The sequence below is a fragment of the Heterocephalus glaber genome, unplaced genomic scaffold (assembly GCF_053883595.1).
Source record: "Heterocephalus glaber isolate CG9 unplaced genomic scaffold, H.glaber_assembly_v1.0 deba00000122, whole genome shotgun sequence".
Lineage (NCBI taxonomy): Eukaryota > Metazoa > Chordata > Mammalia > Rodentia > Bathyergidae > Heterocephalus > Heterocephalus glaber.
The window spans coordinates 50,556,836-50,581,849 of NW_028258138.1; the positions used below are offsets into that span (position 1 = coordinate 50,556,836).

Genomic DNA, 25,014 nt, shown 5'->3' on the forward strand with positions numbered 1-25,014 from the left:
AACCTCATAGACATTTGAAAGGCAAGCCTAACACACTGAAAACACTAGACATTAAACAATGAGGATTTAGGGCCAGGGATTTAGTTCAGTGGTTCCACTGCCTGCCTCAAAAGCACAAGGTCCTGAGTTCAAACCCCAGTACCACCAAAAAAACCCAAACAAACAATGAGAATTTAAGTACTATCCAGTTATGTCACTCACTAGTTGTCTGCCTGTAGTCAATTTATTTAATTAATCTGCTTCCCCATCTAAAAAAATAAGATATAATTTACATGCCTTATGTATCTAAAAGCACTGTTATAAAATGAAAAAAAATGTACATAAGTGTACCCTGTAAACTACAGACAGATGTCTATATTAGCTTTTTAAAAAATATAAATTCTTTATGAGGAATTACAATGGATTATAAAGCAAACTGAAGGCATGAGTAAAGGGGGGTGAAAAGCACTGTGCTGCAATTATCTGAGTTACTACTGTCTAAGAAGTAATTCCCTCCTTTCATCTATCCCTAAATATTTCACCATAGTTTTTAATGTTACTCAAAATATACTTGGGCAGAAATTCAACTAAATTGTGCAAACAAATATGGTTATTTCACATAATGTTACATCTGTTTAAATAGTAGTATGTCAGCAAGAATCTAAACAGGCAAACAAACTACATCTTTAGAACAGATAGAATATAATATATGTGGACTGCAGGGTTGAAAGAAAAAGTACAAAGCAAAACAAACAAACAAAGCAATGAAACAACCAAAGATTAACAAAGTAGGGAACTGTTGTACATATAAGGTGGAGCGTAAAGGTACCTCCACCAAATGAAAACTGGAAGTCTAGCAGGTATATCTAGTGGGAAATGGACTCACAGAGGAAATACAGCCTCTAAAAAAATCATGACTCAAGACAAAAAAGGAGAAAGATAGCCTGACTGTTTTATTCTTTGCCCTCCTCCTTTTAGTGCCATATGAGACATGCAACTAGAAACGCAGCCTGTAAGAGTCAGCTTCCTTGTCACAGGAAGCACAACAGTAAAAGGGTAGCAAAGGCTCTCACAGCAAAGAGGCTCCATTCTACCCACACTAGGGAATACCAAAATAAAGCCACTTTACATAGAGCATCAAAATAGGACATTTCTTCTTTTTTGTTATTTTCTTTTAAAACTTAAGTACATCAGAGAATTGACTTACGAAAGATCTGGATTATCTTCTGTTAAATTATTCTCCTTTCTTGTCAAGCATTTATAGAAAAAACTACTGAAAATGTGACTTCGTTCAACAAGTTCATCTGATGCCTTCTCCAATATAAGATACCTATAAGACAGCAATCCCACAACAGTAAGTTATTTTTCAGTTTTACCTGGCTTTCTCCAATTATCTTCTGTTCTGGAAATCACTGTTGCATATACAATTAGATTCAAAGCAATCTTCCATTTTCACTGATTTCAGCTTTCAGTCTGTTAATTACTTTACTTCCCATCAAGATAATTTAAAGCAGAAATTGCCTACTTACACATTTAACTAACAAATATTTATCAAATTTCTAATGTACCAAATACCATCTCTATACTAGAGACACAAAACAGGGGCAGGGGCAAATTGAACTCACAATTCAATTAAGTGAAGACAGAAGTAAATAATCAAATAATCACATGAACAAAAGTAAGACTGAAACTATGATGTTCCCAAAAAATTTAGAAAATTTTTAGTAATTTAAATATGATGAATCTCTAACTCCTTATTCTATTTTAATACTAAAACAATTCTTCAACATAACCTTATAATTAAATAATTTAGTGAGTAAACACCTCATAATTATGGAGTTTTCTTAATAGTTTATAGGGGTTTCAAAATGACTTTGCAATTGCTTGTTAAGAAACAACTGGGGGGCCGGGTATTTAGCTCAGTGACACTGTGCCTGCCTCGCAAGTGCAAGGTCTTGAATTCGATCCCCAGTACCAAAAAATTAAAATTAAAATTAAAAAACTGGGGCCGGGGATTTAGCTCAGTGGTTCCACCACCTGCCTCGCAAGCACAAGGTCCCGAATTAGATCCCCAGTACCCAAAAAACCTGAGTACCTAGGGTTTGCTAACCCTAATACTGGCAAGAGCTGAGTATCTCCTCAGACTGAAGAGAACTTCAGACATCCACAGAGAATCTTCCTCAAATATTTAGTAGAGTACTAATCACTTTGTGTGTGAAGAAAGTAACCAAGCTGGGGAAAGAACTACCAAAAATGATTAGTGGGAATGAAACCCAACATCCACACATAAGGAATGATATCTGTTCCTAGTAGTCAGATTGGAAATCCTTGTAATTCATATTACAATGGATGGAGTACTCAGAAGTACTCGATTCTTTCCCATAGTGGGAATTAATAGACATGAAAGATTTTAAAATAAAAGGCTTTGTACTGTATCATTAGATTTAACTTTCTAATACTTAGGATATCTCCTAATTATTTTGCAGATCCTTCCCAAACCAAATTTACTATCATCTTACCTAAACCCTACTGTTTTATTAATATACTATTTTTATTCCAGTGAAAAAAGGCTCAGAATCACCCATGATCATTATATTTACAGAAACTGTAGATTTTAATCTCCTGAAATTTAATTTGGGGATACAGTACAAAATTAAGCCTTGTATTTTAAGATCTTTCATATCCCTTTAGCTTCTGTTATTCAACAAATTGAAAAGATTAATGGAATTGTGATGTGGATTTTTTAAATGACAGTTAACTTTTACAGTGCTTAAAGATACAATAGGTAACTGAATAGAGATGCCTCATTTCACTTCTCAAAGTGCATTGTAATAATGTAATAATACCTCGGTATTTGTTAATTGGTTCTAGGAGGCATAACAAGTACCAAACAAATTGTTTTGGCTGGAAAGGGCAGTGAATCTTGAGGCAATAAAACCCGTGAGTTCTATGTTGTGTGTTGAGTACCAAACAAAGAACAAAGCCTGGGACAAAATTTTCATGTCAAAATACAACACTAAATCTGACTAGTTTCAAAGCAGTTGAGTGCTAACTATTGTAAGTACTTCCTTTACCACAATAATACAGTAGTCAAAGTACAAATCAAAAGCCAACATATCTATAAGATACAAAGAAACAACTGAAATTGAGTTAGCTAAGCTTTAGTAAAATTTTGGTTGACAAAGAATTTTCCGTATCTGAAATCTCGGTAGGTTACTTTTAACTAGATGCAAAATAACTCAGATATTTTAAAAGTTTCACAGTAAAAATATAAGAGAAATAACTTATAGAGATAACATCATTATACGTACTTGAGGTAAAAATCAATGATTACATCATTAAGAAACTCTCCTTCTTCTAAACATTCCAGATCTTCATTAGTTACTCCTAGTCCCCCTTTAGTAGGTGGTGGAGGATATACAATCAACCTTTAAAAACGTAAAAATAGTTAATAGTAATGAAAATTCCAACATCTAAGAAATTTCTTATATGAAATAATAACTTGGCAGTAGTATTCTATATAACTAAAATCTGTAAAGTAAAAAGTATTTGACAGGACATACACAATTATATTTTTCTTCATTTTCAAAAGCTACTAATGGTACTCTTACTGCATATCACCATTTCTTTTCCGATCATTACACTGTAGGCTAGTCTCAATAGTCTTATCTCATTATTAGCCTCAATACTGTATTTGTCTAATCAATACACTTTTTATCTTAGTTATAATCCCACTGAGAATGTCTCTCTTGTGCACAACTTTAAACTTTCAACACTGATATACATTTTTCTATTTCCCACTTTCCAATTCTAATGTTAAATCCCCAAGATCCAATTTCTTTCCACTCAGAAAAGCTAGTGAACTGCTTGCTTTCTGGTGGTGGACAACTGCTCAATAAAGAAGTAACACAAGTACCAGTGGGGCAAGTTTTCCATGACAAAGTACTTACTGTGTAAAACTTAAAAAGACCAGAAAGGAAAAATATACTAAGATCACAACCAGATAGTTATCAGAGGACAGATGACAATTCATGCGCATTTTTCTGGTACCCTCCTTAAAGCTTAGAAATAAGATGAGCTATGCATTTCAGGCTTCAATTCTGAAATAGATGGGGTAGTATTTGATGGGCAAATGTAGTAACAATAAAAATATAGTATGTACTTCATAAATCAGAAAAGTTCAAGAAGCTAGGCATCATCCATCCATTAATCTTGGTATCATGGCACTTAAATCTAACAATAAAATGGAAAATCCTAAATACTAATTTGACAATGTCTATCTTACTGATCTTACTGGCTATATTCCTACTGTAAGCTTTCAATTACAAAAAAGAACCATACAGAAAAGTGCCTCAGCCTGCATGGCTGAAGGGTTTACGGAGGGAGAGCAGTGAGGGATGAAGAAAAGGCAAAAAGATATAAAAAGCTGAGGCCAGGTCAAGACTTTTTTTTGATGGGAGAAAAGGACTGTTTGGTAACCACAGTTCATTTATTTATAGTGCGTAGAGATAAGGAAAGTACAGGGGGAAGAAAAGGGGCTGGTCTATACCGGAATCGGAAAAATAGCTAAGGTCTGCAAAACATCACGCTTTGATAGTTCTATAAAAAACAGACCAAAAAAGGGCACATTTACAGCACAGCACTCCCAGCAGAAAAGGAATCTCATGAAAGCATAGAAATAATCTCAAATGCACAAACTGTATTTTGCCTTACCACCATGAGAAGACATAAAAAAATAAAACATGAAAAAAAGCAACTTCATAAAAAGAACTTCTAAGAGGGCTGGGGATTTAGCTCAGTGGCACAGTGCCTGCCTGGCAAGCGCGAGGCAGATGGCGGAAAAAAAAAAAAGAACTAAGAAACTCCAAAGTATAAAATAAAAATCCATTATAGCAAGCAAATTCATTTTTCCTATCATATACTCAGATGTGGAATGCACACTCTTCAAAATCATAAACTGACATTCAAATATTTTCAACAGACACAATCTTACTAAACATGAAATTCTGGCTGCCACTTTTGTCTTACTGGCATAAAGTTCAATGAAGTGACACCTACTGTTTTCTTAATGTTTTGATTTCCTTACAAATTTAAAAAAAAAAAAAGAGCCAATGTTGGTACACGCCTGTAACCCCAGCACTCGGGAGGCTGCGGCAGGAGGATCACAGAGAGTTCAAGACCAGCCTGAGTTCAAGGTCAACCTGAACTACCTAGCAAGACCACCTCAAAAATCAAAAAACAAAAACAAAATAATTATTTCTAATATTAACCATGAGCATGAAAGTAAAACAAAACATTTCAAAAGGTAAACTATTTAAAAGCACAAGAGTGAATAAAAACTGCTAAGTTGTCCACCAATTACAAACAGGGTATGACAGTACATACTTCTGAACAGGTCCAGTGTGCCTGACTTCCCGCCATTCTTCATCTGGATTTGACGTAATAGAAAGTGAGTAGCAACCACTGCTTTGCTTCTGCAGGAAGGTGTAAGTAGGTTTGGCTGCATCTGTATCTGAGGGCTGAAAGAAAATAATAAGGAACAAGTCTCCTTAAAAATACATAAATACTGGGCTGGGGATTTAGCTCAGTGTTCCTGCCACCTGCCTTGCAAGCGCAAGGTCCCAAGTTCGTTCCCCAGTACCAAAAAAGAAAAAAAAGAAAAAAAATCATAAATATTAACAGTCACTTTTTTCTCTTTCAATAGGACTTTATTCACGTAGCATCATAGTTAATATAGAAATGATAATTTAAAAATAGTACAATTGAACTGAGAATAAAAGAATTACATTTATTGCATTGTATTTATGAGTACATTAGTATATATAATCACAGTTAAATTAAGTTTTTAAAGATCCCCAAAATCTTTAAAATATTTATTTTAAAATACTTGAATTTACTATTAAGAATAGAATATAGTATTTCTGTGCAACACCTAATTTTGTAAATTTTATTTTTAAAAAATTTGAAGATAAATTTGAATATAATGGCACCAAAATTTCCATTCAGAGGTTCAAACTTTTATTTCTGCTTTCATTCATGGATTGCACAGTTGAGAGGTATTTGGCAAAAATAATAATCTTTTTTTTTTAATTAATCATGTTTATTTCACCTTTTATCTCTTTTTTTTGGTACTGAGGATCAACTCAGGACCTTGTTCTTGCAAGGCAGCCAGCAGCACCACTGAGCTAAATCCCCAGCCCCAAAATAATAACCTTTAAATATAAAGTATATTATATTATAAAATATAAAACATACAACCAAATCAAACAATAAATATTATCAAAAGATACTGTATGTAGATTTTTTTTTTCTTTTTGGGGGGAGGGTACCAGGGATCAAACTCAGGACCTTGCACTTGCGAGGCAGGCGGAGGAACCACTGAGCTAAATCCCCAGCCCCAAAAGATACTGTATATTATAAAATGGTGAGTTTAATCTGAAGTGGTACTCCCAGATATGAGCTCTACATTTAAAAAAGAATTTGACAACTCTGTAGTTCACATAATCAAAATAGGTGGTAAATAACAGGAAAAAACAAAATTTAATGTTAAAAGAGGCTTGGTTTGTATCATAAATTCATATTCTAGTATTAAATGGGAAAGACACAAATTGGTATATACAATATATTTAAGCAAAATTTTTTACATTATTTATAAAGAAATAAAATGGCAAACGAAGTCTTAAGTGCCTGGTTTTACACTAATGTAGCTTTCTATGGCTCTTCTGGATAAAAGAGCCTCGCACCGTATCTGTATATGTGCTATGTCCATCAACAAATCTATGTGTACGTCACAGCTACTTAATAAAAATCTTTCTTTCTAAAGTATTTCTCAGAGCTACATATATGTTATCAATCTTCTATAAAAATTAAAATGGCATTTTTAAACTGCTTAAAAATAATTTTAGACTTACAGAATGTTGCAAAAAAATAAAACGTTCACCCAGATTCTTCTAATATTAACATTACATATAACCATAGTGTAACTGTCAAAACTAACAAATTAACACTGGTATATAATAATATTAACTATACTACAGAATTTATTTTGATTTCACTAGTTTTCCCACTAATACACTTTTTCTGTACGGGATCTTACAATTCCTTAGTCTTTTCTTCGCTTTCAAAAGCTTGATACTTTAGAAGAGTATCAGTTATTTTATAACTAGATTGTCTCATTTTTCTTATGACTGGATTGGGATAACACATTATTGGGAAGAATACCACAGTGATGATGTACCCTTCTCGGTGGATGATATGAGGGGTATGTCAATATGGTGTTAACTTTGCTCATTTGGTTAAGGTAATGTGTAAGGTTTCTCCACTGTAAAGTTATTACTTTAAAGCCTTTTTTATAATTAATAAATATTTTGGGAAAGGGACTTTGACATTATGCACATATATTTCTTTTTAAATTTTCATCCATTAAATTTAGCATCCATTTAGCACCCCCTGATTATTGTAGGGGATCTTGCCTGCAGTAATCATAAATATAGTTTTAGTGGTAGTTTTATATTTTAGTGATTTTATTTACTAACTAGATTCTTCGTAAGAAAAAAATGATCCCTATGTACCATTTATCACTCGTTAACTATGTTATCTATTTGTATCAGTATAGATTCAAGGATAGTCATAATATTTTTGGACAATCCCATACCCCCATTATTGATTTTGTTGAATAAAATTTCCAGCTCCCAATGGAGAGGTTTTTATCAGGTTGGTTCCCATGACCTTTTGACAAAACATAACATTTTGAAATCACCCTAATACCAGTAAAAGAATTTTTACCCTTCTACCCCTGCCAATTATATTAATCATATGCTAACCTGAGATACTGATTTCATCTTCATTTCTTCAGTTGCAGCAGGGAAAGAACAAGCTGAAGCACAGTAATAATGAATAAAAGAACTTTCTTTTGAAGAAAGGTTCTGAAACAAAGGAAATGCCTGAACCCACGACAATGGATAAGAAAGCTCTAATTCTCCATTGGTTGTACTTATTTCCAACATAATATCTTTCAATCTCAATTCATCCCTTTGTGAAATGGGATTGTTTAGCTCAAGGAAAATGAATTCACTGGATTTTGCTATAAAAGAAAAAAAATAAATAAATTTTTATCACTAGTATTATTTTTCAAAGGGATTATAATTAATTTAACTATGAATAGCAGTAAGGTTGATATAAAACCCAACAAAGTATTTTGTATGTTCGGTAATATCCAGGCAAATTAAAACCTCAAAATAGGCCACTAGTAACCCACAACCCAACTTGTAATTTTTAGATTCCTGTTCTACTGCACTAGAATGGAAATTCCACAATGGTACTGACTACTGTCATTTGGTAAGTGCTAGTATTTGTTAATGAATGTATAAGTGAATGAATGATAATTAACAATTACTTATTTTTTCTAGCCTCCTCCAGTGATTAAATCTATCAATAAGTATTACAATTCAACATCATCTTCAATTTCTTTCATCAATCATTTCAACAGTGCTCTCAAAAGACATTATCTTCCCCCATGATTATAAATGGCTCTTTATATTTCTCCCAACTTCTTGCTAGTTAATCATGCATTTTCCCATTAGAAGTAATTAAGACAGGAAAATAAGGCATTATAAAGGTACAAAATTTAACTCACTAGCAAATATCTTTAATATGCAAGAAAGTGAGGGGGGGGGATGTAGAGATCAAAGAAATAAGAAAGAACCTTACTAATTTCTTACACCTAATTCTAACCAGACTCTATTAGGTATTAGAAACTGAACATGGTGGGAGATATCTCAAGATAATATATGTAGATAAGTGTCATGGGTGCAAACAGAAAAGCATTCAACTAAAATCTTAGAAGCACGATATATAAGTATGCTGATTTTTATTTTTTTAGAAACTAAAAAATATGGTACAAGAAATTTATATTTTATTTAACTTTATCACTAATAAACTGTCACATTTCATTATGAAGCAATGGCAAGACACACATAAAAACAGTAGTCAAGGATAAAAACGACTAAAAAACATTTAAGAATACAGGAACTCTTCTAGGTAAACAATATTTAAGATTTTTAAAGGTAGTCTTTGAATAAATTCTTTATTACAGAAAATCATTTCATTTGGTTGAATAAAATTATCAGGAGAAATCAGGTGAATAAAAATATCTTACATAATATTAGTGATAAAATTATTTTTGAATCATGAAATTATTTCAATTCAATAAAATAATTACATTCTATTAAATTATTTTAGAAGAAAATTATCAATTTTATCCTGAAATTTAAAAATTATTTTATACTCACACTGCTGGCTTAAAATAGAGTTTTCTAATTGGGTCTGAATCTCCTGAAGATAATTTGAAGAGACCCAGAGGAAAAGAATAGCATGACTTCTTTTACTGTGATCATCATCCTTAGTTTTCCATAAACCAAACCTCTTTAAATATGTGGTATCCACTAGCAATGAAACCTCATTCAGGGACACTGAAACAAATAAAACAATTTAAAAATTAATCTGTTTAAGAAAACAGCACTTATGTACCATATGATACTTCTGAATACATTATAATTTTCCAAAAGAATTATGTGCAAACTTTTTCAGAAATATATATCCAATATACTTTATTAAATTTGGCAAAATAACCTACAGAGTTTTATTAGACTATAAATATACTACAAACTAGGAATGGTAATTAAATAGAGAGATTTAGGCTCACATTACATTATTTCAGTTATATCAAGAAAAGGAAAATGTAAGCCTAATTATTTCATAGCATAAAAATTTTATGCAGAAGAGATTTCTCACTGGGTATTCTGGTATCATTAGCAAAATGGGAAGAAAATATTATACGTGCAGAAAACTAAACATAGAATAATTTTAAATTGTTATATTTTTATCTTTCCTATTTTGATCAATACTATAAATCAATGGACCAATTTCTGTCCAGATTTCTTCTAAAACATCTGCATTTCACTACATAGACAAGCCACTATGAAAAGATTCTGAAGACTAACATGAAGTTTTGAATGGTCTAATATATTTCTTTTTTTTTTTTTTGTACCAGGGATCGAACTCAGGACCTTGTGCTTCTGAGGCAAGCAGTGGCACCACTGAGCTAAATCCCTGACCCCTAATAGATTTCTTTTAAAATTCTTCCAGGTTGATGACAAGTAGAGATCAGTATCAAAATATTCCCTTAGCTGGGCATGGTGTTTCATACCTATAATCCCAGCACTGAGAGGCTGAGGCAGTAGGACTGCCGTGAATTCAAGGACAAATTCCCAAATTAATGGAGGTGGTTGAAACTTGTAACAGAGGCAAAGGCTTACAGATAGCCACAGCAAGAATGCATCTCTGTAAAGCAAGTCCCCATTCTAGCTAAAAAAGCTTCCACTGTAATCAATCTGCAAACCCCAGCACAAAGCAATAAAAACATTAAGAAGACAAGGTAACAAATTGCCTCCAAAATCTCCCAACTCTCCCAAAACTTATGCATGGGGCATTGAGGGGAAGGAAAACAAAAGCCATACAGCTGAATTATTCAAAATAATAAAGGAGGAGATTAAAAAATAGATGAATAACATGATCATCAAGCTCAAATAAGATATAAACATATCATATAATTAATAAAAAAAATCAGTGAGTTTACAGAAGACAGTAATAAAAAAATTGACGAGTTAAACAAAATGATATAAAACATGAATGACTAATTTAGCAAAGAATTTGACTCCATGAAAAGGTTCCAAACAAATCAAGAAGACTAAAATTTGAACATATTGAAAGTAGTGGCAGCACAGGTGACCAATGTGAAAACAGAGTGTCAGAACTGGAAGACAGGGCTGATATTGGTGACCAGTTATTCAGGGATACCTTGAAAATGACAAAAAAATATGAAAAATTGATCCAATGACTTCTAAACAACACAAAGACTAATCTAAAATTAATTGGAACTAGAAAAAATCAGAAGATAGCTTGAATGCCATAAAAAAAAATCTGTTAAATGAGACAACAGCTGAAAACCTTCCAAATAAGGTAAAAGAATTAAACATACAGAGAAGCAACACATCTAGAACCCCAAATAGCCACAACCAGAAAAAAATTTCATCACGACACATCACAGTTAAAATCCCAGAAGTTTAACACAAGGACAGAGTCTTAAAAGCTGTTAGAGAAAAGCAACAAATTACTTCTAAACCCATTAGAATTACAGATTTCTCAACACAAACCTTAAAGGCTAGGAGAGCTTGGAGTGACGTATTTCAATCCCTAAAAGAAAACAACTTCTAACTCAGAGTGAATATCCTGAAAAACTACCTTTCAAAATTGGAGAAATAAGGTATCTGTATGATACAGAGCACACTAAGAAATTCATGACTATCAAACCAGCACTCTAAAAAATTGTCAAGTGCATCCTAGAAAGAGACAATAAAGTCAACAATGCCAAAAAGTCCACTAGAATGAACAAATACATAAGGCAGAGTGAGCAGTTAAGCGAAGGTAAAAAAAAAATGGAAATCAGCAACAGGAAAATTATACAATGACTGGAATAAATCAATACATTTCAGTAATAATTCTCAATGTGAATGATCTCAACTCCCCAGTCAAATGATAGGCCAAAGGATCAAGTGACAAAACCCAACAATACGCTGTATACAACAAACACATTTAATCAAAAAACAAATTCACAGACTAAAAAAAAGAAAAAATTCAAAGAACATGAATGGTCTCAATTCCCCAATAAAAACACAAAGATAGGCCAAAGGATCTAGAATAAAACCCAACAGTATACTGTATACAAGAAACATACTTAATCCAAAAAGAAATTCACAGACTAAAAAAATTAAAGGATTGGGGCCAGGTATTTAGCTCAGTGGCGCCACGCCTGCCTTGCAAGCAAAAGGTCCTGAGCTTGATCCCCAGTAAGGGGGGTGGGGGAGGACAAACCAAAAAGATCAAAAGATAGGAAAAAAGCAGGGATGGCTATCTTGTATCCAAACAAAATGGACTTCAAGCCAAAACTAGTAAGAAGTGGCAAAGAAGGTCAGTACATATTGGTTAAGGGAACAAATGAATTGGAAGAGATAACAATTATTAACATCTAAGCACCAAATGATGGTACAATCGACTTTATAAAACAAACACTACTGGACATAAAAGATCACATAAACATCAACACAGGGCTGGGGATTTAGCTCAGTGGTTCCACCGCCTGCTCCGCAAGTGCAAGGACCCAAGTTCGATCTCCAGTACCAAAAAAAAAAAAAAAAAATCGACACAACTACAATGGGAGACTTTAATACATCACTGTTACAAATAGATCAGCTAGACAAAAAAAAACTTAAAAAAAATCAGAGTTGAACCATAGCTTCAAACAAATGGACTTAACAGACATCTACAGAATGTTCCACACAATAACAGAATATATAGTATTCTCAGCAGCACATGAGACTTTCTCAAAATAGACCACATGCTGTATTAAAAACATGTATTTATCTAAAACTTACAACAGTTTTGGGTTGAACCCAGATGCCATGCTATATAAACTTGTAAATCTGTTCTTTATTCACTAATGATTACTGCAAAGATGACTAGAAATGAGATTGTACACATGGATGATTACGATATATTTTGCAAATCTCCCAAACTTTCCTAATATGATCTCAAAATTCATGGAGTACTTTATTGCTTCCCAAGTTTGATAATCTTGGTTTTGTTTTTTGATGCATGGGAGGTTGGCAATATAAACAAAGTGAAAATCATTATTAGTATTTGAGGACCTTGACTGTTATGTAATACTGCCAATGATGAATTCGGGTTGTTTTTAGCACAAATTTCTTTTTTTTATGCTGGTATTTTCACTGTCACATTTTTGAAAACCTTCATTACACATTAAAATCTATCAATAAATGATAGTTTTCTAATTCTAAAAAAAAAACCCAGCCAACATGCTAGCTCATAAAGCATGCTTAAATGCAAAAGAACTGAAATTATAGTATGCATATTATCAGATCATAGTGCAATGAAACTAAAAATTAATGGCAAAAGAAATCACAGAAACTATGCAAATGAATGGAAATTAAAGAACATACTCTTCAATAATCAAAGAGTCAGAAGAAATTAGTTCCAGAATCAAACAATACAGACATTCCTTGATTAAAGACCTACCTGTTTTAACAACGGTTTGGATTTAATGACTAATGAGGCACCCTGTTCAGACTTACAACCTCCTGCTTGGACTTACGACCCTTTTTTTTTTTTTTTTTTTTTTTTTTTGCAGTTCTGTACATCTTGTTTATAGAGCCTCAATGTCTTCTTTTTGTACAGTAGACCTTATTTACACAGTATTGTAATTTTTCTGATTGTATTGTACTGTACAGTACTGTAGTTTTATGTTCTGTTATACATTTACAGTACTCCATGTAAGAGTTATGCAAAAAAAAGCTGTCATCAAGTTGGAGTTTTTATTTTTTACCATTTCTTTGTTCTGAATATTGCAATGTACATACTACATACAATTCCTTATTTAGTGACCAATTCATTCTCAACCTGAACAGAACTTGGTCATTAAATGAGGAGTGTTGGCAATGCCAGTACAACATACCAGAAATTATCAGGCACAATGATAGCAGTTCCAGGAGAGAAGCTGCTCACATCAGAAAGATAAGGCAAGCCCAAATAATTTACCTAGATGCATCTCAAGTTTCAAGAAAAACAAGAACAATCCAAATCCAAAGCAAGTACAAAGAAAAGATATTATAAAGATCAGGGCATGAAACTGATTCTAAGAGACAATACAGTAATGCCTTGGTTCACAAACATTTCTGTTCTGTTGGCGAATAATTCAGTTCACAAACAGAAGTGCTTGGCAAAATTTTACTTCTACACTCACACACTCCACATCAGGTGACAAATACAACCAAGGCCATCTTCCTCAGAATCATGGAACAAATTAAATTTGTGAACCGAGGTACCACCAAACAAACAAAAAAAATGAATAAATCGAAGAGCTGGTTCTTTGCAAGAATAAACAAAACAGACAAACTTTTAGCCAACCTTACCCAAATAAGTAAAGAAAAGATGCAAATCAATGCAATTAGAAAGAATATGAAATCACAAGACACTGCTAAAAAAAAAAGACACTGCTAAAATCCAAAGGTTATTAGCAACTACTTTACAAACCTGCACACCTATAAAATGGAGAAATCAGAAAAAAATGGATAATTACTAGATACATATATTGCCAAAATTGAATAAAGACTTAAAAGCCCTGAAAAATCCAATCACAGGCAAAGATACTGAAACAGTAACAAAAAAAACCCTACCACTAAGAAAAGTCCAGAACCTGATGGATTCACTGCCAAATTTTACAATAACTTCAGGGATGATCTAATGCCAATAATCCTCAAACTCTTTAATGAAATTGAAAGAAACAGTGTACTGCCAAACTCATTCCTGGAAGCTAGCATTACTCTGATTCCAAAACCAGAAAACAATAATTACCTTGTTCCCAAAATCATAAAAGAGAAGGGAAGGATAAAGTCAAACTTTATTATCTGCATATGACATGATCCTCTACATACATGATCCTCTACATGATTCGCAAAAATTTCCACCACTGCAATAACTAAATTCAGTAGCATAGCAGATACAAAAAAATGATTACAGATACAAAAAGATGATTGAACCTAGACCTTTATCTTTTATCATGTACTAAACTAAAATCAAAATGGATCAAAGATCTAAATGTTAAAACAGAAAATCTACTGTAAGATAACTAGGTAAAACTCCTGAAGACAGGCATAGGGGCAAGAACTTTCTAAACAGAACCCCAATGGTACAAGAAATGTTATGAATCTGAAAATGGGATCATATCAAATTAAAAAGTTTCTATACAGCAAAGGATACCACTGACAGAGTGAAGACACAACATAAAGAATGAGAAAAGAATATCTCCCAGACTATAAGCAAGGTCTGCCACAAAATAAGATTGCTGAAGTAAATGTAAAACATGAGAAATTCTCACAGAACACAGAGGAAAAGCCAAAGAAATCAAGATACAAGAAGTGGAGAAAAAGAGTCATGCAGAGGGCCCACCCAGGAGATATAATCTATGTGTAACAGAATACCTGAAACAGAGGACAAAGCAAATAAAACTGAAACAATAATTAAGGAACTGAAAAAAATCTTTCCAGACTTAGACAATGTAGGCCGGCAAATAAGGCTCACAGGGTTCCTTTAAAATTTAATGAAAAGAAAACAACACCTAGAGATATCACGATGACTTTGATAAATTTCAAGAATAGAGAAAAAAATTTTGCAAGTATCCAGATGGAGAAAACAGACAACCTTTGGCAAAAGTCAGGGTGATCTCAGATTTTTTTCTTGGTAATTCTAAATGCCTGAGGACAATGGATGAACATCTATAGAGTTTCAAGGGAAAATAATTTTGAACCAAGAATTATATACCCTGCCAAGTTAGTATTTCTATATTCAGGCAAGTGGAGGACATTCTCAGGTACCAAGGGGTTAATAAAATATATTGACCAAGAACCTTCTCTGAAAATTTTGTTGAATGATTTACTATAGCCAACAGAAAAATTAAAAACAGTAAGGAGACAACTTGATGGTAAATCATTAAAGCTAGTTAAGCAGTCTAAAACTGTTACATATAGAATAATAAAACTAAATGCAAAATAGATCTTAAGCTAGATCTAAAGTTTTCATTTTATGTAGTTTTAAAGTGCATGCCAAATACTGAATGTATTGTGCAAGTTAATACTGTTTTATTTTTGGCATGCAATATTATAAAGGTGCGTGTTGTTAGTCAAAATGTATTGTAGATAAAAGTATTTTGTCACTGTAGACGGAAAAAGAACAGTAAAGACATTCTAAATGTTAATCTGACAAAATTGGAAAATGGTATAGTTTTATTTCCCTGTAAAAAAAAAAAAAAAGAGCAAGTTCATAAAGTTAATACTGACAATGTAAGAAAGTTTCCAAATTGCTGGTTGCAGAGGCATAGATATGTTTGAAATACTGAATTGTGAGATCCAGCCTGCCTCAAATGGTAGTTTATATAAGTCAATTTGTCATTGAGTTGTAGACAAAGGTAGAATATGTAAATTCCAACTTCCTGAAACTGAAAAGAAATTAAAAAAACAAGAAAAAGCAACAAAAGAACACAACAAGGAAGCATTAAATTTTGCATAAAAGATACTGACAGAGATACAGGTGAATTATACTCATAAACTTGTTAATAAGGCCCAAATTGAAAAAAAAAATCAGTCTCTAAAAAAAAAAAATCAGTCTCAGATCCAAGATATTCACATTTGTATAAAACAAAAGTTAAAAGGCTTTAAAAGGAACAGAAAAACTGTAGATCATAGAAATGAAGAGCAACATTTTTACTAGGCAGAAATAAGGATACTACAAGATATTTCACATTTAAGAGGCTTTCTGTGGCATTCATATGTATGATTTTATATATATTGGTCTAGGTGGTAGTTTTACTATTGTAAACTGACACAGATACATATATTTTAAAACAGTTAAAATTAGTACATTTTATGCACTTAAAATTCACTGAGAAATGCTTCAAGTAAAGACAATACATGCAGGAAAAAAAGATTTTTGTATATGGAAAAATACAGAGAGCATTTGGGAAAGATAGTTAATATTTTCCTCTTCCAGTATAAAATTGCAAGTATATTATCACTGAAAAGAGTATTATCTACAATTTGTAATTAAAGCTGTCTTTTAAAATTCATATGGGATAGGAAAATTATAAAATAAGAAAACAATATTTGATTTTTGTTTTTGTTTTTTTTGGTACCGGGGATCGAACTCAGGACCTTGTGCTTGCAAGGCAGGCGCCGGAACCACTGAGCTAAATCCCCGGCCCAGAAAACAATATTTGATTGAAATAAAGTACAAATATTAACTATGAAAAACTAAAATATCATTTTTAAAATTTGTATCATAATATTTTTGGAAGCAGCTCTCTGTTACTCAGGTCTTTAAAGGCTGTTACAGTATCTTTCCTGAACTTATTTTCTTTTAAAGTCACATCTTTTGTTTCCTCTAAAAAGCCAGTCTGTATTGTTCCTTAATAATTTATTAGCATTTCCTAATAAGAACTACCAATAAATTACTTTTTGCTTTACATATTCTTACTACTTACATGGTAATCTAATTATTACATTCATTTTCCTAACAGTTCTGTATTCTGCAAATAGGAATCTGGGAAATCCAATAAAAACATTTTTTTTTATCACTTCTTCAATCTTGGAATAAAGCTTCTTTCCTAGTTTATATCTGAAGTGCTATTTGTATGTATATTTTTCATCATTCATTTTATTATTCATTCTCTAAAGACATTATTTTTGTCACTACCCTAAAAAGTCCTTTTTTTTTTTTGGTACTGGGGATTGAACTTGGGACCTTGCATTTGCGAGGCAGGTAGCAGAACCACTGAGCTAAATCCTCAGCCCTAAAAAGTCTTTTTTTAGAGGACAGGATGAGAAAACGAGTCTTTTAAAATTGTAGGTACATTTTCTAGTCTACTTTATTTATTCAGTTAAGAAAAGGTATGGTATAAAAATACATGTAAAAACATATTTTGTTTCCTTCTTTCTTTATAATTCCTATTTTCTTCCATTTTTATACACTAAAAATATTCTATCTTTTCAACTTTATTTCTGTTAATCTCAAGAAATCACGAGCACTTTAATATAATTTCACTTAGTCAAATAATAATAAAATAATAATTAATAATAATAACAATAAAAAAATTAGTATTGTGAAACAGTTTAACTCCCTTTTGGAGCTGCTAAAAAGATGTTAAGGTGAAACCCACTAAAATGCTTCAGTTTATTTCTGTTAATCTCAAGAAATCATCACGAGTACTTTAATATAATTTCACTTAGAGTCAAATAATAATAAAATGATAAGTATTAATAATTATTATTAATAATAATAAATAATTAGTATTGTGAAACATTTAAATTCCCTTTTGGTGATGCTAAAAAGATGTTAAGGTGAAACACACTAAAATGTCTCAGTTTTATTTATATTCTACACTGAAAAAAATATGGAAAACTACTTGAAAAAGGATTTCAGAATTTTGCCAATCCAATATTTTATAATTAAAATAACAGAGAAGAGGAAAAGTCATAAGAGAACGATAGCTTACCTTGAAATGGGATTTTAACATACTTTGTTGTGAACTAAAGAAAAAAAAACAAAAAAATGAGTTACTATTCAAACTTTATATTTTTATAGTACAAATAAAATGTACATAAAGTGTTCAAAGCTCTTCTGTTCATAAACCAAGAAAATGTTTCACTGTGAAAAATTAGTTTTAGAGAAGTTTAAGAACCCTATGTAACAGAATTAATGACAGAAAACTTCCCAAACAGAGCAAAAGAATTTGACATACAGATAAGTGAGACATATAGGACTCAAACTAGCCATGCTCAAAGAACCCTGTGTAATATAATATGCTCATTTATAAAAACCAGTTAAGATTTTACTTAATATATTTTTCAAAACTGTATTCTGAATCCCCCCGCCCCCAGTACTGGAGATTGAACCCTGGGCCTTCACACCGAGCTACATTTCCCAGCCCGTTTTTATTTTTTTTATTTTGAGATAGGTTCTTACTAGTCCCTAATTTGCCCAGGTAGGGCTCAAATTTGTGATTCTCCTGACTCAGCTTCCCAGAATGCTGGGATTACAAGTGTGCACCACAACACCTGGCTTATATTCTGAAATTTTAAGGAAGACATAAGACAAAGTGTAGAAGAAATTATCAAAAGATCATACAAGGTAACTGACTCAGAAGTTGATAATCATTCTATTAGGTGGGATGAACTTAGCCAAACAAAATCACAAAAGACTGCTGAACATGAATTCAAGGCCAGCCTGAACCACATAGTGAGACCCTGTCTCAAAACAAAAACAAAACATCAAACAATAAAATGAGACAATTTTTAAGGCCTACTTTATTTACAGACTCTATGACATGTAAAACAAAACACTAAGCCAACTGAAATGACCAACAAATGGAAACCGTTAAAAGATAATGCAAATTCCCCAAATGGAAAGAATTAAATTAACTGTGATAAGTTGTAAAATAGTATGTGCAGTAACTTTTTCTTACAATGTCTCAATCTAGATCTAGATATATATAAAGATATATATATATATATATAAAGAATACAGAATGACATACACTACAGAATTAGCAGTTGTCTCTGGCTAAGAACATTATATAGTATACGTCATTTACATTGCTCCTTTATTCATTTGTAGTTTTTTTGGTCTGGCTTTTTTTTTTTTGCCTATAACTAGCCCAGTCAATTGTACAATAAGACAATGCATTAAGTACTAAAAATTTCATTGTTAAACATTTATGTTAGATTTTTCACATCTTCCTAATCAATTGTTGCCATATATTTAGGTTTTCCAAATTGTGCCAGTACAAGAACTCAAAAGAAATACCTGGTTAAATATGAATGTATAATTTTAAAAAAAGAAAAAGAAATTCTGAAAAATGAACAAAATTCCTTTCAAGAAAAAAGAACAGTAGGGCCAGGGATTTAGCTCAGTGGTTCCGCCACCTGCTTTGCAAGCACAAGGTCCCAAGTTCGATCTCTGGTACCAAAAATTTAAAAAAAGAAAAAAGAACTGTAAAAAAATTAAAAATAATTAATTGTAAAAATACATCATAATAGGTCATGTGAAATAGGAAGAAAAGGGGCAAAGGGGAAGGAAGTGGGAGGGCTAAGGGAAAGGATAGATGGGAATGGGATTCATATGAGAAAATGGAAAAATAGGAACAAAATCTTTGTAAATAGGGAGGGCTGGAGGGGTTGAAGGGAGGGCTGGGCAAGGGTGAAAAACAAGAACCAAGAGAGACTATGTAAAGGTGCAAATTTCCAATGATGAATGTCATTATATTGTATACCTAAAATGTACCAATGATTAGAATGAATAATCGATAATGTAAAATAGGAAGAAAAGGTCCAAAGGGGTAGAGGTAGTGGGAGGCACAGGGGAAAGGAAAGAAGGGAAAGGAAAAATGGTGAGAAATGGAAAAAATGGAAATAAAGTCTTTGTAAATAGGGAAGGGTGGAGGGCGTGAAGGGAGGGCTAGGAATGGGGAAAAAATACGAACCAAGATGCATTATGTAAAGGTACAATTCCCAATGAGAAATGTAATTGTGTTGTATACCTACAAAGTACCAATAAAAGAATTTAATACAAAAAAAAAAAATTATCTCTTGAACAGATGAGGAAACTGTGAGACCAAGATGAACCTAAGAAACACCATCTTCTCCTGAAGATGAACTTCCCTCATACCCCTCCTCTTACAGAGTGCATTTTTGTAACTGCTTGTTCTGCTTCTGTAAACTTGCTTCATCGCTTCTCGGAAAGGGATGGTGCCTGGTGCCTCCCTTCCCTGTGAATTGCCCTAACCTGACAAGGCAGCAAGATAGCTCAGTGGTGAAAAATGTTTTGCAACTGAGTAAGAAAACATGTAGATCCCCCCTTGAACTTCTTTAAATAACCATCTATAAAAGCTGTGCTGTTATAACAACCTATAAAAGCTGTGCTGTTCCCGGACTTGGTACTTCACTCTACTAGAGGGTGGAGTCCATGCACGTGAATAAACTCCTTTCAGTTTTAACTTTGAAAAACAAAAAAAATTGTAAAAATACATCAAACATGCCAAAATCATTAATATTTGAAAACTTGTGGTAGGGAATATTATTTTAAACCAAATTATTCTTTTTTTTTTCTTTTTTTGAGACAGGGTCTCACTATGTAGTTCACCCTGTTCTTGAATTCACTATGTAGCTCAGGCTGGCCTCAAACTCATCAATCCTCCTGCCTCAGCCTCCTGACTGCTGAGATTACAAGCCTGAGCCACCACACTTGGCCAAAACCAAATCATTCTTGAACTTTCAATCAAAGCAATTTTAAGTATATAACAAGCTACCACTGTGTGCAGTTCCTAGAATTTTCCTTATCTGTATGTTATGTTTAATGGCATTAGGTCTTCCTCCCTATATAGTCTCCAAGTAAACATTTGCCTCAGATCTTACATTGTGTGCTATTTGGTCTGTAAACCCTTCCCTTATATCTCAGACACTTATAGGTTCTAACTCCCACATATGCCCATTTTGTGAATATTTCTAATGTGCATTTTATCATCATGTAAATAACTATTTATATGCGTGTTTTTTCAATTAGACTACATTTTTCTTGAAAGCAGAAACCATATCTCACCATTTTTATATTCTCTGCCCTATTCGCAACACAGTGAAAATTACTACAACTGTTAGAAAAATATCTAAGTTAGACTTCTGGGAAGATGGCAGATCAATAAGCACCAACAAATCAACCTCTCTAAAATTCAAAAATCCAGATATTGGAAAATAAAAACTTGGGAAAGAAAAGGAGGAAGGTGGATCCGTGGGACTCAGGAAGGATCTGAAGGGAAAATTAGAGCCCACAGAGAAAGTGAAGAGATAGACTTCAACACAGAAAAAAGAGGGGGCAATCTGCACTTTCTCTCCAGCTCCTGGCTCATGGCATTAGAAGGATTTAATCTACAGAGTCACAGTGAGGGCAGGTGACTCCAGAGGCCTCCAGGGAGAAATGCACCAGTGGAACAGAGCAGTGGGTGCTAGGCATTACAACAGCTGGTGAGTGGCTCCTAGTTCAGGCAACTATCGTGCCCTTGGAGAGGCTGTTTGGCTGAATACTAGTTTAGGGAGAGGTGAACTGAACTCAAGATTCAGAGCAGCCATGGGTTGGCTTCATCTCAAGGCTCCCAGTGTTGAAATCCCACAGTGTCCAGAGTGAAGGAGCGGTAGTCAGGCTGGCAAGAGGCACCCAGAGTGTTGTAGGCTGAATGACTCAAGCCCCAACACCACAACCACAGTCCAGGATCACCCTGAACTTCTATGAAGTTGAAAGCATCAAAATCAGCATCCCACCCTAATCCTATTGCAGGTCTGCAGGAATTATCCACCACAGATCTGGGCTCTGACTGCCTCCCGTCTAACAACAACAGCAGACCAGCAAGAGTAGAGTTACCCACTGAATTAGATTATGCCACAAAACTGGAGACCCCAGGAGATACCTAAAGGATTTAAATTGTAGAGAAATTTCTTTTTTTCTCTCTCTCTGCTTTTGGTTTGTTGTGCTGTTCATTTGGACTTCTTTTTTTAATATGTTGTTGTCGCTCTTTTCAGGAGTGTAAACATGTTTTTAGTTTTTTTGTTTTGTTTTGTTCTTGTTTTTTCCTTCTTTCCCTCCTTTCTTCTTCACCAGTTTTCTGGGACTTGAGTAACGTTCCTTTCTCCTTCAGCCTTGCTTCTAAATTCTTTCTCTTATTTACCTATTTTTTTCTCTTATTCCTTTATATTGTCACTTCTTAGTGTAAAATCACTCTATTGAACGGATATTTATGGTATATAATTGTCCGATTTACCTTAGATCTTATTTTTGTTGCTATCATTTCTTTTTGGGTTTTTTGCTCTTTAAAAGTGTTTCACTATATAGTTCAGGCTGGCTTTGAACTCAAAACAATCCTTCTGCCTCAGTCTCTGAAGTTCAGGGATTATAGGCATGTGCTACGAAACCCAATTTAGATCTTACTGTATAAATATAAATCTTGTGCCTATGGTTAAGGCTGGCAAATTAATATTTATCAGTTTGCCATTTTCTAGCCTGTGCTCGATACTATTGTTATTACTGTTTGTAGTACTTTAGCCAAAGAGACATAGTTGTTGGGACCAACTGATCTTGCTTATACGTCAATACCCGAATGTCTAGGGATCATAAGCAATACTAAACCCCCGTACCAAAGAACTGGATGCTAGTCCAAACAGGCAGCAACCTTTCATATCTAATAAACTGGGGCAGACTTTGAAGCCAAAACCCAGGTATATCTAGAAGACATATCAGAAAACTAGTCATTTCCTAAAGAGGTCTCAATACTAGTAATAAAGCTACTCACCAAAAGTAATTTACAAGCATCAACACATAGAAAATGAATAAACAAAAAAAAATAGAAAATGAGAAAACATATAACCAGAATACAACCCATAATCCCCAACTCACCCAAGGCAAATCAAGGGGGCATCAAGGTAGAAGAAATACAAAGCCTCCCTGATGAATTTATGAAATGGTTGTGCTGAAGTAGCAAAAGATATTAATAAGTCTCTTGACAAAACCAAAACAGAGATAATTAAAGAGATGACAACTATAATGAAGGAAATGATTAGTGAATCTAGAATACATACAGATAAAAAAAAATAAAGTGAGTGTAGGAAAGACATGGAAACCATGAATGCCAAACAAGAAAAGAACTGGATTCCATTAAACAGACTCAAACAAACAAACAAACAAACAAACAAAACCAGACTCAAACAGAATTTAGGAGATTAAAAATTCTACTGAAAGTATGCCTAACAGAGTCAATCAATGTGAAGATACAGTATTAGACGTAGGTGACAGTCTTGTGGTTGGCAATCATCAACTGAAAGAACTCTTAAAAATAGCAAAGAACCACAAAAAAATCAATCCAACAACAGCAGCTAGATGATGCAAAGAAGACTAAGATTAACTGGAATCAATGAAGAATCAGAAGACAGCACAAAAGGCATTAAAAAAAAAACTGTTCACAGAAGTTAATAGCAAAACACTTTCCAAGCATGAAAAAAGAATTGAGATACAGATAAGTGAGTCATATAGAACTCCAAATAGTCATGATCAGAGAAAAGTACACCAATGCATAAACAGTCAAGATTCCAGAAATTCAATCCAGATTGATGTACCCCACAAAAACTATCTTTCAAAACTGATAGAAAGATAAGATATTTCCATATTAAAGAACCTAAAGAAATTCATGACCACCAAAAAGTTCTTCATACTTCAGCACTCCAAAAAGTTCTAAGAATCCCAATACAATGAATCTACCATGCAAGGGAAGCAATAAAACAGAAGGTAAAGAAAGGAAGTCAATAAAAAGAAAATAATATGATAAAGATAAGTCAATGCATATTGGTTGTAACTATAAATGTGAATGGTGAAAACTCACCAACCAAAGAAACAGACTAGTAGAATTGATCAAGAAACAAGATCCAGGGCCAGGGATTTAGCTCAGTGGTTCCGGCACCTGCCTTGTAAGCACAAGGTCCTGAGTTCGACCCCTGGTTCCAAAAAAAAAGAAACAAGATCCAACAATATGCTGCATACAAGAAACACAAAAAGAAACTCAAAAGAAACTGAAAAATAAGTTTATAAACTGAGAGTTAAAGGATGGAAAACAATATTCCATGCAACAGCAACCTGGAAAAAAACAGTGGTAGCTATTCTATTTGCAGAAAAAATGGATCTCAAGCTAAGCCTGATCAGAAAGACAAAGAAAGTGACTACATACTTGTTAAAGGAATACTCCAAGAGGAAGAGAACAATCATAAATTTATATACACCAAATATTGGCACATCCAACCATATAAAAAAAAAACCACTAATGGATATGAAAAATCCGATAAGCACTAATACAACTGTAATGAGGGATCTCAATACCCCACTGTCACAAACAGATCAAAAAGACAGTCAAAAAACAAACATCAAAGCCAGGCTAAACCTCTAAACAAACAGACTTAGTAGATATCTATCTATAGAGTGTACCACTCAACACACACTCTTCTCAGCAGCACAGAGGACTTTCTCCAAAACAGACCACATAATAGCTCATAGAACATGCTTACGTCAATACAAAGGAATTAAAATTACCCCATGTATATTATCAGAAAATAGTGCAATGAAACTGAAAATCAATGACAAAAGAAACCACAAACACTGCATTAATACGTGGAAATTAAATAACACCCTCCTGAACAACCAATGGCTCACAGATGAAATTAAAAAAGAAATTAGACAGTTTCTATAATTAAATGATAATGCCAATATGATATACTGGAACTTATGGGGTTTGATGAAAGCAATCCTATAAGGAGAATTTAGAGT

At 33.2% G+C, this 25,014-nt stretch overlaps 1 protein-coding gene and 1 long non-coding RNA gene across 14 annotated transcripts in view; one reads left to right on the top strand and one right to left on the bottom strand.

The window, feature by feature from the left end:
• Positions 1–25,014, bottom strand: part of Senp7 (SUMO specific peptidase 7) — a 208,182-nt gene that overhangs the window by 11,137 nt on the left and 172,031 nt on the right. For all 13 annotated transcript variants that reach the window (XM_087214566.1, XM_021238824.2, XM_021238822.2 and 10 more), the window contains 6 exons: positions 18,158–18,191; positions 9,270–9,449; positions 7,803–8,062; positions 5,365–5,498; positions 3,291–3,407; positions 1,187–1,309 (listed from right to left, as the gene is read on the bottom strand). In XM_087214566.1, coding sequence (XP_087070692.1) covers positions 1,187–1,309; positions 3,291–3,407; positions 5,365–5,498; positions 7,803–8,062; positions 9,270–9,449; positions 18,158–18,191 — 848 coding nt within the window. The remainder of the gene's footprint in view (positions 1–1,186; positions 1,310–3,290; positions 3,408–5,364; positions 5,499–7,802; positions 8,063–9,269; positions 9,450–18,157; positions 18,192–25,014) is intronic.
• Positions 1,203–23,690, top strand: LOC147830428 (uncharacterized). Its single transcript, XR_015452535.1, has 3 exons — positions 1,203–1,333; positions 8,258–8,316; positions 20,258–23,690. It is a non-coding gene; the product is annotated as an uncharacterized LOC147830428 (long non-coding RNA).